We start from the raw sequence: 13,781 nt of genomic DNA, 5'->3' as shown, positions 1-13,781 counted from the left end.
ACGAGAGTGGCTCCATCGCGTTGTTTACGGAGGAGACGAGAAATATAAGCGCGCTGATTGAAAACTCATATTTTTTTCTCCCTGTGACTTCCTCCTCCCCCCCGACCCCCCCCCCCCCCCCCCCCCCCACGCCCCATTCGTCAGCCCGGTCCCATGAGCATCACTCGACCAGCGAGAGCAAATGGCCGAGACATTGGACATCAGGGTTCATCTAGACGCTCTCGTATCAAAGAGGGAATTCCTGGTGTTCATCATGGTAGTACTCCTGATGTAATTGATGTGATCGTTTCCAAACATCTACATTTTTGCCCGTCCATTCTACAATGCAACCACAGAGTTCCAAACTTCTCTGCTTTAGGCGCTCAGCAGTGATGCGTTTTAAACTAAAATGTAGTTGTGTGTGTGGTTTTAGCCTCAGATGCCTGACTTTTGACTCCAGAGGAGTTTTAATTTGCCTCTGGAGAGCTGGTTGGGGCCCTAATTGACCTTAATTAGGGGTCAGACCATTTGGCTGGGTGAAATTCGACCCAGCACCTGCTCTGTATGACGATGCATCCCGGCCGTCCGCCACGCCTTTCTCTTTCTTTCTCCGCGCCTCACTTCTCGCATGCCGCCCAGGTCTCACTGAGCGTGTGTGTCGACCAGGCCTTTAGCTGCCTCCGCCTCCGGGCGGACAAAGGGCTTTGAGAGGAGCTCAGACTCGGCTGCAAAGCGCCATTGTGCCGTTGACAGTGTTGTGCAGCGCCGCTGAAACGCCGCTGACATTGTGTCCTGGCTGCTGATGTCTCTATGTCAAGCGGCAGGCCGACGAGAGACCGCTCCCCAGCTGCTCATGCAGCGTGGCGCGGACATGACTTTGAATGGCTCCGAATTTCTAAAGAACAACCCAACTGAGCATTATGGTTACACACTGTTTATGTTTTTTCCATTTTGTACGAGTGCCGTGTCTCCGAACACTAGTGTTCACCCAGTCGCTCTGGTTTCGCGGCAGGGTTCGCGAGCTGCTTTTTTCCCCCGGAGCAGTCTGGCACACTGCCTCCATTCCCGATGCTGTGTTGTGTTCTGGTGTGGCTGTGCGGCTTTCTGGATGGGCCCAGTTCGACTGTGCGACCACAGCTATGTGAACCATAGACAAATGGAGGCATGCTTGTGTGTTTTTAGAGCGACGGCGGTCTCGAGTTCGTCTCTGCCGGGATAAGAATGGGTCGCAACACTTTGAGTGCGCCTCGGAGATTGTAATTGCACTTTCTGGTTGTGTTTTAATTGGCTTCTCCTCAAGTTCGGCCCCTCTGGCCCCCGGGAAACTGTCAAACAGCTCAGCCGTGTCACCAAAGTAGTTTTGGGCTCTTTTTCACACCAACCCTCTGTCCTCACTCGCTGGACTTTTTTTCTTATTCCCTGGCTCACACTCACTCATAAACACACACGCACACACTCTCTGTCTGTCTCCCCAGTAGCTGGCTGCCTCCCTGGCCCCCAACTGGGGTCACTGTGGTATTTCGGGTCAGACAAGAGCTCCAGTCATTGCACCCCTCCCCGGTGCCTCCCAGGCAGCGCTGCAGCCATTACACGCCAGCTCGTCTTGCCCAATCGCTTCAAACTGCTGTGGAAAACCGCCTCGGCTTGTAACGCGCCCGGCGTCCTCCTCCCGGCCAACGGAAAAGCAGGATATAGGAAAAACATCGCCGTGGAGCAGTGGAGACTCTAAATGGATGAGCGCTATAATAAAGCCTCCTCGCTCCTCTGTCTCTGAGAGGACTCTTCTGTTGAGAACTTTTCAGGTTGGCTCCCTGCGCTCTGGCTTCGCCTCTTGGCACTCTGTTACCCAGGGTTACCCCCGGGAGGACTGTGATTTGCTGCTGCTGCCGCGATAAAAGCCGGGGGGGGGGGAGTTTCCACATGTCCTCCAGTGCGTCTGGGGTTGTGAGTCAGATGCGGAGTGTGTATGCGCGCATGTTGCTTTAAGACTGGACGAGCCTTCACAGGGAGAATCCACTTTGCGATCAGAGAAACACCAGAAAGACTTCTCCTTTGCCAGCTCTTCAAAGAGCTGTTAGATTAAAGCCCGGGACCGCGGAGGTAAGGGATATTGTGTGTGTGTGTGTGTTTGTTCTATGTTTTATCCTTCCCTGCCTTTGTTTCTCCACTTTACCGCGTGAAGAGGAGGTCGGGGTTGAAGAGGTCGCATTGCGTTTCCTATTGTTTAGATGCACAGGTGTGTGTCTGTGTGTGTGTGTGTGTGTGTGTGTGTGTGTGTGTGTGTGTGTGTGTGTGTGTGTGTGTGTGTGTGTGTGTGTGTGTGTGTGTGTGTGTGTGTGTGTGTGTGTGTGTGTGTGTGTGTGTGTGTGTGTGTGTGTGTGTGAGTGAGAGAGACACTGTGTGTTTCCACCTGTGGCTGCTGGATCTGCCTCGCTGTGTACGATTCAGCATGTAGCCTTGTAGACCACTCGCAATCTCAGACTTTATCACGTCCTCTGCTCCCGGTTCAGGATTTCACATGCACTCCCGAGATCGACTTGAGTCTCAACTTCGAAATCTCCGGGCTGAAGTAGCTGGGCGCTTGCTCTGTGGGATCACAGTGTACACATTTTATTTTCTTGGCATCGCCCCGGAATGGGAGTGGCATGCGTGCATAAATCTTTCAGAAGGCTGCCATGTCATTTTTGGTCAGGGGCCAGGGCGCAGAGCTTTTTAAATGTATTATGAAAAAGACTGAAAGACACTTAACAAGCACTTTGATGGATGTTTGGTGGTTTTGGCGGAATCCAGCACACGGTAATATGGGCTTTCAGCAAGTGATTCATGGACGGACATTTTTCCTCGTGACCAAACAATTGCTGGACGAAAATCTGGTTTGTGTGACAAAAAACTCGTCAGGAGACGTCCTGGTCGTCGGCTCCAATTACTCTTGTTTTCCCTTCTTCTTCTTCTTCTTCGTCTTCACTTCCTGTTGTTTCCCTTATGTTTGACATGAGTTATGGATTGAACCGAGAGAGGGAAGCGTTGAGCGCACTGCTCCTTTAAGAGCTCAGTTGCCACAGCGCCGGAGGAAAGTGATAAGAGACAAGTCCCATGGGCTGTGATTTGACAGGAGGAAGGCAGTGCTATCGTGTTAACAGTCACTACCAATAACAAATGACCTCATCATTTCTAGTTCACAGCCTAATGTGGGCACTTGTATTTTTCTCAGAGATTATTTTGGCCAGTGTATTTGCCATTTGCGTTTCTTGATTTACAATTTCTTCTCCCAGAACCCGACACTAACTAAACACTGTGCCACATGGTTGGCCCGTGTTTTGAGAATTATTGCTCTCTGAATGTTTTCTTTCGGCAAAAAAGGTCCAGCAAGATTTCTGTACCTCCCACGTTTTACAGCCGAGCAGACAAAAAAAGAAAAAAAAGACGTGCACTAACAGCATCATGCTATTGCCGTGAGGCTAGGTTCTCTGGGGGAATCAGTGTGCTTCACACTGCTGTGTCAATAGTTCTTTTTCCTCCGGCTTTGTTCCCTCAAGTTTGGATTCAAGGACAGGCAGGGTTCTCCAGCCTCCTGCTCCACAGGTGGTCTTCATGTAGGAAACAAGAAGACCGTTATTTCCTCAACGCTCCGTGTACCTACTGTGTTTATACCACGTCGAGGTGCGGCTCATTCCTCACCGTTATCCAGAGCTCCAGACCCAGGACGCGACCAGCGCCAGACTAAACACGGGGCTTACGTGGGAGTCACCCAGGGGCAGCCCGAGAAGAATGCCAGGTCACCGGGTGTGTCGAGGAGCGATGGGGTGGCGGTGGTCCCTTTGCCCCAGAGCAGATGGCCCGCAGGAAACCCATTGAGGAGGACAGAGGGGTGAAGGGGAAGAGGGAGGGGAGAGTTCAGACTGGGTGTCGTGGTTTGCCGCTTAAAGGAAGACTTGTTCTTGTTGTTCTCCCGAAACAGTCGCACAATACTCCAGTTCAGCCCGCAGCAGAAGGCCAACGTGTGTGTCTGTAGGTTTGTGCGCCGGCACGCCTTTGAGCCTTTCAGACTCGCAGCAGCACTGCTCGGCGTGAATAAACTCGGCGAGGAAGGCATCAGTGGCGCTGTTAAAAGAAAGCAGTCACTGTGACAAGTTCGACAAGCAGCTTTATGCTGACTCCGGGTGCTGTCGGCAGCTGCCTCCCCGGTCTGTACTCCGGAAGGGGCTTTGTCGAAGTGAACGTCCATTCATGTGGAGTTACTTGGCGGATCATTTTACCTCCACAGTCCTCTGCTTTCGAGGTTTCTTTCTCTTCCTGAGCTGTATTCATGGTGAGGGTATTAGACGGTGTAAATGGGGGAATTCAGGAAGAAAATGTGTAATTGTCCGCACATGTTTTTAATGAAGCGGATACGAATGCTCCGAGGTGCACCAGCCCAGCCGTTGACCGTGCATCCACCACGAGTGCTATGGACTCGGCTTTGCCCAAGGTCCATGTGAGCCGTGGGAGACGGAAAATATTACATGTGTCATTGGCCAAAAGCTTGAACGTTTGAATAGGTGCATTCAGGGTCAGGAGCCGCGCCGCTTGTATCCAACGTCCCCTCGCACCGGTTCACCCCGCAACTCGTGACGAGCGAAGCAAGTGTTCACTTAATCCCCTGATCGGCTCAGAGTGAAGGTTCAAGTTCATCGCAGGCCTTCGCGTCTCCGTCCAAGTTTCCACGGCGCTTTCAACTACTGCTTCTTCACACTTACTCTGCACAGTTCAAATAACCAGAGAGAGAATAATTCCCTTGTGTGGCTTTTTGTCATGTTTGATATTCTTTGTAACATTAAACTGGATTTTTGCCCTGCCCTTGAACTTCACGATCCAGTGCCACATGTGCTTTACACTTAAACCGTCCAAGTCCCGTGGAGTTTCCCTACTCTGCTTCATCTAATAAACACAGGCTTTTTTACAGTAGTGCATTTACTCAGTCATCCAACGCTATAATCTCACCTCACAGTCAAGGTTCATCCATGCAGGAGCCGATAAACTCTTTAATTCTGCAGATCACTTAATCCTGAAGGTTAGGGCTTTTGGCAGCGGGCTGTTTACACTGTAACCTTACACGTGCTGTACGTGTGCCGCGAGGCTTAGTAGAGTTCGCACTATTTGAAAGCCTTCCTGGAGCGTGAGCTCAATGCATGTAAGTTGGTTATATTACACACACCAGGCGGAGTCGGGCTGCTCGTCAGAAGAGGCCCGGTGCCTCGGCAAGAGCACTCCTCGGCCGTTTCTGGTTTTGGACCCCGCCACCGGACAAATTTGGCGGTGACAAAGTGAAAAAAGAAAGCCGAGCAGGCTTGGATTCCAAGGTTTAAAAATAAACAGACGGGCAAACTGCAGACGGATTTCAAAAACTTTCCCAAGTCGGATCAAAGACGACGTCATTTACTTGCGGCGAGGTGGAAAAATGTGACTAATGTTTGGTTTGGATGCCTGATTGAGGAGAGTTAAATTTGAGGGGGGCGGAGTGAATTTTATAAACTAGTCATACGGAAGCGCCAGGGTGGCACTACTCCACTGGGCTGTCCTGTACAGTACTGAGCTGCTCGTCGGACCGGCTGCTTTGATACTTTTGAGAGGAAATATTCTCATCTCTGGGATATTTGCTGTGTCATTATTTATTTTTTTTGTTGCCAATGAGAACAATTTTATTTTCCAGACACAGAATCTCAGACTACTAAAAGTACGATAATCCCAGAATTGCACCGTCTTTGTTTATCCCGGCGAGAAAACAACTAGTGCGGCGTATCGCACACTGTCCTCTTCCAAAAGCCGGAGGATCAGCATCTTCTCTTTAGCCGGCGGGCACACCTGTTATCAAACGCAGAGCTCAGTGCATGCAGTAAATTACAGTGCTGTGAAGAGAGACTAAGCACTAAAGTCCGCCCCTCTCTGTGTGTTTCAGATGAGCCAGACGACGGAGGGATGAGTTCATGTTGAGCAATGAGGCGGAGAGAACCGCGCACAGGAGCTCCAATCTGAGACGGGACTTTCAGACAGGTGAGTGCCAGGGCTGCCTCCATATCTGGGTTATCACTGTTATTACGCTTGGTTATATCGAACCACACCTTTAAAATCTGTCCCTGATACACACATTTAAGTCTGTCAGCTCTCCTTCCATCATATAGGTGTTACGTTGTCTTCTAACATATTGGTCCTGTTTAAAATGGTCATTGTTTGGTAACGACTTTATTCCCGGTGTGTAGCCGAGCTGTAACTATTTCCCTTCCACCTGCCGAGGACAGCTTTGTTTCAGTTCCTAATCTACTTGGTGTGCTAATTTAAAGACTTGGACACTGTAGAAGCCATTTACCTGCACCTATTATGTAATCCCTTCACACAAGTTAATGTGCTATAGCATCAACCATGCACCGAAATGTCTGTCCGGTCACGGCTCTCCGTCTCCTAATGTAAGAGTGTTGTGGACTGTCTGGAAGTGATTTTTCAGTGTCCCGAGCTTTGTCACACATAATAACCGTGGCAGCCTGTTCATCTGACTCGACTGTTCAAGAGAAAGACATGGAGTATGTAGTAAAATGAGAGGGTGACGGACCAAACAGGTTGATGACCAGATGTGACAGGAGTACTTACATCCTTTCTCTTTGAAAGGCATAAGGAATATGTTAGACCTACTGCGGTTTCACTCTAGAAACAGCCACTGCAAATGAAACGCTGTGTGTGTGTGTGGTTTTATGGGAGTATAACCATTATTGTCTATGAGTAATGCGTTAATTTTATGTCTCTGATGACCTGGCATTATGTCATACAATGCCTTCATATTATACTGCCTTATGTGTGAGTAACCATGAATTTTCCAGCATAATTTCAGTGACACGGTTTTTGTTTCCTATATTCTTTTCCAGACAGAGATGGGAAATTCAGAGAGCCAGTACAGCATCCAGGGGCCGAAAGGCACCAGCTCCGTCTTCCCTGGGAAACCCAAGCCATATTCACTGAAGCTCCGCTCAGCCAAAGATGATGCTCTGTCTCCGCACACATGGTGGAAAAGTGCCCCAGTGGGCTCAGGGTACAAGGCCAGGTGTGTTGGCCGTGGCTGTTTGTCCCCTCCCAAAAGCCGACTGCCTTACTCCGCTCGGCACTATGACTATGTCTCCAAGGGATTGAGGGGCAGCCCAAGTGAGCATCGCTGGCATCGTGCCCCTGGATGCGGTATGCGAAAGCGTCACTTGTCAGATGAGTACGAAGATAATCCGTATGGGGCTGAGCTTAGCGGGAACACCCAGGATGGACACGGTGACGAACAGAAGGTTTTGGAAGAACAGAGCAGCCCTCGGGTGGTGATCAAGAAGGATGGTAGTCTCAGGGTCGAGTTCACCAACTCCTCAGGAAGTCCCCTCCTTCTGCAAGAGGCCTCTGGCCCTGTACAACTCCTCAAGTTCTCTCCCAACCTGGAGTCTGCCTCCACTCCCAGTCTGCCTGGTTCCAGTGGAAGTGGCCTGGACGGCCACAGCAGTGGTCCCCCGCCGGCCTCTACCTCCTCCACGGCCAGGACCAGCAAAGGCAGCTCTCTGAGCTCTGATGGCTCATGGTACGACTCCCCCTGGGGGCCCGGCACAGAGCTGTGTGAGCAGGACCAACCCTGCTCTGCAAGCAGGACTCTAGTTCACTCCCCCATCCTCCAGCTTGACTCATTCACTGAGCAATCTCCCCCTGTGTCCATCACGGACCTCTACCGGGACTCCTCAATGGCCGCCACCTTTCCCACAGCCAGGGACCTGTCCTCCCAGTTACAGGAGCCTCCACGAGGCCAGAGGCCACACCGAGCCTCCTTTGCGTCTGTCCTTGACGTGCCCTTGGAGGAAGAATGCCTCGAGGGCCGGCAGTACTCATCATACACCCTGCCCTGTCGCAGGCCCAAAGCCCACACCATGGGTGAGGACCTGGACCAGTACCCTGACCAGGAACAGCACCAGGAGCAGGGTGTGCCAGATTTTGGCGCCCACAAGAAAGACTCCATCAAAAACCGCATCAGACGCTTAAGTGACTGGACCGGCAGCCTCAGCCGCAAGAAGAGGAAGTCTCAGGTAAGACTAGCGAAGAGGGTATTTTTTCGGAATTCACATTGATTTGAATGTTGTGCTTTGGTGCTTGAGACTTTACACTCCTTTATCACTCACAGGGTTCATCCAGGAATCATATCTACACGGTGTGTAAAACATTAGGTCACATAGATATGCTGTTCGTAGTCACCCTCTAATTTATAGTCCTCATAGTTTAGGCTCACAGTAGTTACATTTATTGTCTTTTTTATTTGTGGAGTTCGTCTGAAGTTCTTTCATCCCCAGCCTTAGAGTAACAGCTTATTAGAAACGCAGTCTTCTGTCTGGCAAGGTTTTTTTTTTCTCGAGCCACAGCGGTTGTCCTGGCATGGCCAGTAACCAACCACCGTCCCGTGGTCCTCAGCACCACAACACCAGCTGTCTGAGGACAGGGCACAGTGGGGTGGCACAAAATGAAATTTGTTAAGGCAAAGCAAGCCGGGTCTCGTTGTTTTTCACGAAGACGGAACAAGGAGGAGAGTAAGACATTATTGAGCCTCCAAGGACGAGAAGTCAGATGTCACGCGGACTGTATCTGGGTGGGTACATCTAAAGTATTACTGCGCACTGATGGCGTTTGAATAGTTGTACGTGCAGTACTCGACACATGTCAGTGTTTTGTTTGTAGTTGGATTAGTGTTGGCCTAACGGAATGCTAGAATCAGATTTTTAGCCTTTGTAGTCAGCCCAAGATTTGCAGGGTTATGATGGTTTCAGTTTAACAGTTTATGGCTGATTGAAGTGCATTCAAATTTTGAAATAGAACAGACCGCTACAGTAAAAAACTAACATACGAGACATATCAGGCAGCTGATATACACCATACGTTTGTTTTCCCAGTAGTGAAATGATACTTGTGATACTCACAGACAGGGGTCAGAGGAGAGGTTGGAAATAACCACAGCTTGTCTGCCGGCGTTTTTACCATGTGATTTTTGTCGTCTGACCAAGTTAGTCTCAACAGCTTTAATTTGACATGAAAAATTTGTTTAAACTGAGCCTGAACTTGTGTCCTCCTCTTATCTCTCAGGCTTGAAAGCAGTTGAAAGCATTAATTCGTTTAGCTTTGCCTTGTAAAAGTTTCAAGAACACTGTTTAGGCACCGGCAAGAGAATAGCTCTAAGCCCCTGAGAGGCTCTGTTAGAGAGAAACTAAATCCGAGCTGGAGATTTAACCCCATCCCTCCTCTAATGTTAACGAATGACTTACGGCTGTTGTGTGGCGCAGATTTTCTGGACTCCCCTCGCCGTCTTTACAGAGTAAATCTGCTAATAAGGATTGGTGTTAAGTCAGTTGGGTCCGTCAACAAACCAAAGGACGGAATAGAACAATGATTGTACTCATACTGTACTTGTTCATTCTTGTAATGATTTGTGAGCTTCTCCTTGTACTCTAATAGCAGATGTCGCAGAGAGAAATGTACCAGATACTTTGCCTTGACACTTGTCACCTGAGCGGTGCAGGGACGGACACCGCAGAAGACGGACGGCAGTCATTTTGGGTGTTGGACAGCTTTCACTTTACATTAGTAATGTCTGCCACTAAATCTCCTGCTGGCCATAATGCCAGGCTTATCTATGGCCATGTGCGGACATTTAAACCAGTTTGGGGGCAGTCAAGTACCCACACATTTACTTGAGTCTGTTTCCTAATCCAGTCCTAAAGTTGATCGGGTGCTGTTGCCTGCACAACTCCTCAAGACGGTTTAAAGCTTTTAATTTACTCAAGTAAATATATAAAATAATCATTTTGGGATTCTCTTTCAAAGTCAATGACAAGGCCTGAAACAAGTTCACATTTAAGTGGGGGTTCCTAAAGGTGCTATATGTAGCAAATACGTGATGGAAATGGAAGTGAAACCAGAGTTAAAATTGGCACTGCTTTCTAATGAAGTTGGCAGTTTGATGCCGAAATCCCAATGTTGCTGCTAAATTGCAGAAACAGCTGTTAATGCGAATGTTGGGTCTATAATTACAACAAAAAAAGCCTAACATATGGCCTCTTTTGAGGCTTGTCTCCAGACTAAATTTCCTCTTTCCTTTCGGGGTCCATTTTGCCAAAACCTCCATGCCACAGTTCTCCAAGGGCTGGACACGTCGCCTCCTCTCAGCGGGTCAACCAAAAATCAGGAGCACCTCCAGCTCTGGTTCCCCACCACTTGGGCTCCAGGGCTCTGCTGTGGGCTTAAAGGTCACGCTGTGACCCTGATGCCAAAGACCGAGAACCTGCTTGTAATGGAAGGCAGCTGGAGGAGGGTGAGGGAGAGGGTGGACACATTTGGACTGTGTCTGCTGAAGGAGAGCAGACAAAAACCCGCTCTGTGCACAGTGCACACTTTCCTACAGCTGTAGTTTACCAGTACTGTGGCGGCAGTTGTACATGAACGTCAAACAAAGGCGGCCGTTAAGTGAGGGTTCAGTGCTGCCTTCTAGCCGAACAGGATCTCTGCTGTGCTTGGTTACACGATTTAAGGAAAGAAAATAATCAAATAGGAGTAGACATTGCAAAAAACGAGGATAGGGATGGAGAAGACATGGACAGAGCTGAGTGAGACGAGGGAACTAACAAAACTGGCCAGCACATGCTGTGTGTGTACATGGTGAGAGCACTCCACCGTTGTTGCCAGGGGGCAAAGTCGATTGCTGCAATCTACTGAAGTGTGGGTAGGCTGTCGTCAGGCACGAACGAGTGGAGTTCCATCAAGTGTTCATTTGGGGAATTGGGAAGCCGAGGCGGACAGCAAATGACGTGAAATTGTCTGAGCCGGGAGGGTTCCATCCTCCCAGGTGCCATCACAGGAAATTGTCCCACTTTCACAGTCTTTCGAAAGATTTGGAGACTTGTAATGCAAACTTTGAAGTATAGGTTTGAGTGCCCCCCCCCCCCCCCCCCCCCCCCTCCCCCCCAAAAAAGTTTTCGCCTGCAATTTTGCAGTGCCCCAGGGCTAATTGAAAGGTTTCCCAGTCTAAGCTCATAGTGCTTGCTGTATATATACAGGCAGGCTTGGTTTGTTTTGGATAAATGTAGACAGGAACAATGAATCTCTGAAATAAGTTAGAAATTTCCAAACTCGTCCAATGCAACTGTTAACTGTAATGACAGTCTCATCCATACCCCTCACACTCATCAAAACTTTCTTCCACCTTTTGCGCCTCAACAGGAATCCAGGTACAAGGACTTGAGCGACGCCTTTGACAGTGGAGTCGACGGCCTGACTGCGGACACCAGCTCCCCCTCCCAGGTCTCTAGCGTCCTCTGGTTCCCGGGAGCGTCCAGGGCCCAGTCTTCGGGAGCCATTCCCCAAACAACCAGCGACGCCCTCCGCCAGAACATTTATGAGAACTTCATGAGGGAGTTGGACATGGGCACGGGACAGGGAGGAGGGGGTGGAGGCGAGAGGAGAGACCCGTCCACCGGCACCGAAGAGGGGGAGAGCAGCAGCGAGTCGGCAGAGGGCTCTCTGGAGGAGCTGGACCTGCTGTTTGAGAAGGAGCAGGGGGTGGTCCGACGGGCCGGCTGGCTCTCTTTTAAACCCCTGGTGACGCTGCACAAGGACAGGAAGCTGGAGCTGGTGAACCGCCGCAAGTGGAAGCAGTACTGGGTGACCCTGAAAGGTGAGCTTGGATCTGGGGATGGATGAGGTGTGCAAGAGAGCAGAAACAGTTTTTCATCACTCTTGAAATTGAGGTAGATTGTGCTTTTTATGCGAAAAATATATTTATCAATAGTTTGCTCTCAGGGCTTTTCCTTGTAACAGCAGTTGTGTCCTTGGCCATGCCATCACACTTTGCGTCTTTGTCCTTCCCTCTTACCTTAAAAGCTCTCAGGGAATTCTGGTGAAATTGATAAAATCCAGGCCACTAAATGTGTGTGTATCCACATACTGCTTGTGTGAAGTATTGCCAAAAAAAAAAAAAAAGGTACCACCGCCTTATCACTTTTTGGATTCCAAGTGGCCTTTTTGAATATAAACTTATATCCTTTTATGTTTCAATGCTGCTGCAAATGTCCCAGACCTGCTGAATTTAATTTCTTGGATCTTATGCGGACATTTTGTCTGCAAAACATTGACAGTTGTAAAACACCCAAACTCTTAACAAGCTAGAATAATCTTAACTTTGCTTTTGCAGGATGTACGCTGCTGTTCTACGAGACTTACGGTAAAGGCTCTCCGGAGCACGAGCTGTCGCCTCGCTACGCTCTCTTGGCCGAGGACAGCATCGTCCAGTCTGTTCCCGAGCATCCCAAAAAAGAGAACGTCTTCTGCCTTAGCAACTCATACGGAGACGTTTACCTCTTCCAGGTAAAAACACATCAACCGATGCGGTTCTCAATATACAACATCTTTCTGAATTCCCTTTGCAGATAAATGGAAAAGTTTAATCATAGAAATATTTTGGGGCATGTATCTCTGTCAGGCCGACGCAGTGGCACAAGCTAAAGCCTCGTCAGCTGGTTGATTGTGAATCATGTTAGGGTTAAGGTGGATTTGGTGAACCAGATGGGAATTTTGTTTCATGTTATTGACATTAAAACTGCATTAATAAACGTAAAATGTATGTGGCAACATGAGACATAAAAAATGAACAAATAGATATATATGTATTTGTTTATACAGCATGTTCACACAGCGCACAGTTGCAGTACATGGTTGTGGTTGAGTCATACCAGAGACAATTTTAGCTCCCTTCCTTCGGATGAAATGACTATTTTCCGGCCTGTGATGGACCTCATAGATTTAAAATAGACCAAACTTCTCACCAAAGTTGTTCAGAGAGCACGTCCCCTTCGCCCGTTGAACTTTCTGACCTACATATCGGAACCAAATTCATGCAGAGCCTTGGCTCCTTCCATGTGTCCTCCTCCCGACCGCACTGTGTCGCAGCGTCACAGTGGAACCGACGTGGCCCCAGAGGCGAGAATGGAGAAAATCACCTTTCGTGACATAGAGATCGGCCCGTGTTTAATCCTTTTGTTTCCACTCACATGGCCTGTTGAACGTGAGTCATCCTCATTCCAACGGGGGCTTCACAACAAATGTTCTGCTTCCAAATGAATCACCTTATAAAGACTGAGGGGCAATCGTGAAATGGCTTGTGAAGAAGGGAAAATGAGTGTTTGATTTCAGCAACAGTTCATAACCTGTGGTTTCTCATGGCAGCGCTGTTAATCAAGTTTCCTTGTATTGACCCAGCAAAGCCCAAGTTACCACCCAATTATGTAATGGGGATAAATGACAGAGTAACACAATAGCAGTGCATTGGCAATCCGAGGAGATTTATAGGGCGCCTGATCCTGCAACTGGGATTATTGGCCGCCTTCCTGCTTCATCAACTCTAACTCCCCGTCTCTCCGCCCTTCCAGGCCAGCAACCAGACCGACCTGGAGAACTGGGTGACGGCCATCCACTCTGCCAGCGCCTCGCTGCTGGCCAAGCGCCAGGGGAAGGAGGACACGGTGCGCCTGCTGCGGAGCCAGGTCCGAGGCCTGCTGCAGAAGATCGACATGGACGGCAAGATGAAGAAGATGGCCGAGCTGCAGCTGACGGTGGTCAACGACCCAAAGAACCGCAAAGCCATTGAGAACCAGGTGAGGCGGTCACAGTGATCTTACTACTGAGGCATCCGTTGAATTTACTGGAACTTATATCAGCATCACTGAGAATATTGCAGGCCCTTGTTGCATATGTTTCATCGCCACCCCCTTCACAGT

General features: G+C 49.3%; 1 protein-coding gene across 8 annotated transcripts in view; it reads left to right on the top strand.

Annotated features, from left to right (window-relative positions):
- The window catches only part of tiam2a (TIAM Rac1 associated GEF 2a), an 85,902-nt gene that overhangs the window by 34,132 nt on the left and 37,989 nt on the right, over positions 1-13,781 (top strand). For 3 of the 8 annotated variants that reach the window (XM_047337688.1, XM_047337687.1, XM_035609508.2), the window contains exons 2-6: positions 5,915-6,009; positions 6,877-8,054; positions 11,230-11,683; positions 12,200-12,372; positions 13,434-13,658. In XM_047337688.1, the coding sequence (XP_047193644.1) occupies positions 5,943-6,009; positions 6,877-8,054; positions 11,230-11,683; positions 12,200-12,372; positions 13,434-13,658 (2,097 nt within the window). In that variant the 5' untranslated portion in view covers positions 5,915-5,942. Of the gene's footprint in view, positions 1-1,948; positions 2,080-5,914; positions 6,010-6,872; positions 8,055-8,467; positions 8,609-11,229; positions 11,684-12,199; positions 12,373-13,433; positions 13,659-13,781 lie in introns of those variants that run through there. The other 5 variants (XM_047337692.1, XM_047337691.1, XM_047337690.1 and 2 more) reach the window with 3 other exon arrangements.

Source organism: Scophthalmus maximus, chromosome 15 (assembly GCF_022379125.1).
Source record: "Scophthalmus maximus strain ysfricsl-2021 chromosome 15, ASM2237912v1, whole genome shotgun sequence".
Lineage (NCBI taxonomy): Eukaryota > Metazoa > Chordata > Actinopteri > Pleuronectiformes > Scophthalmidae > Scophthalmus > Scophthalmus maximus.
Note: the sequence above shows the minus strand (reverse complement) of the source record. Positions and strands in the feature narration are given on the sequence as shown.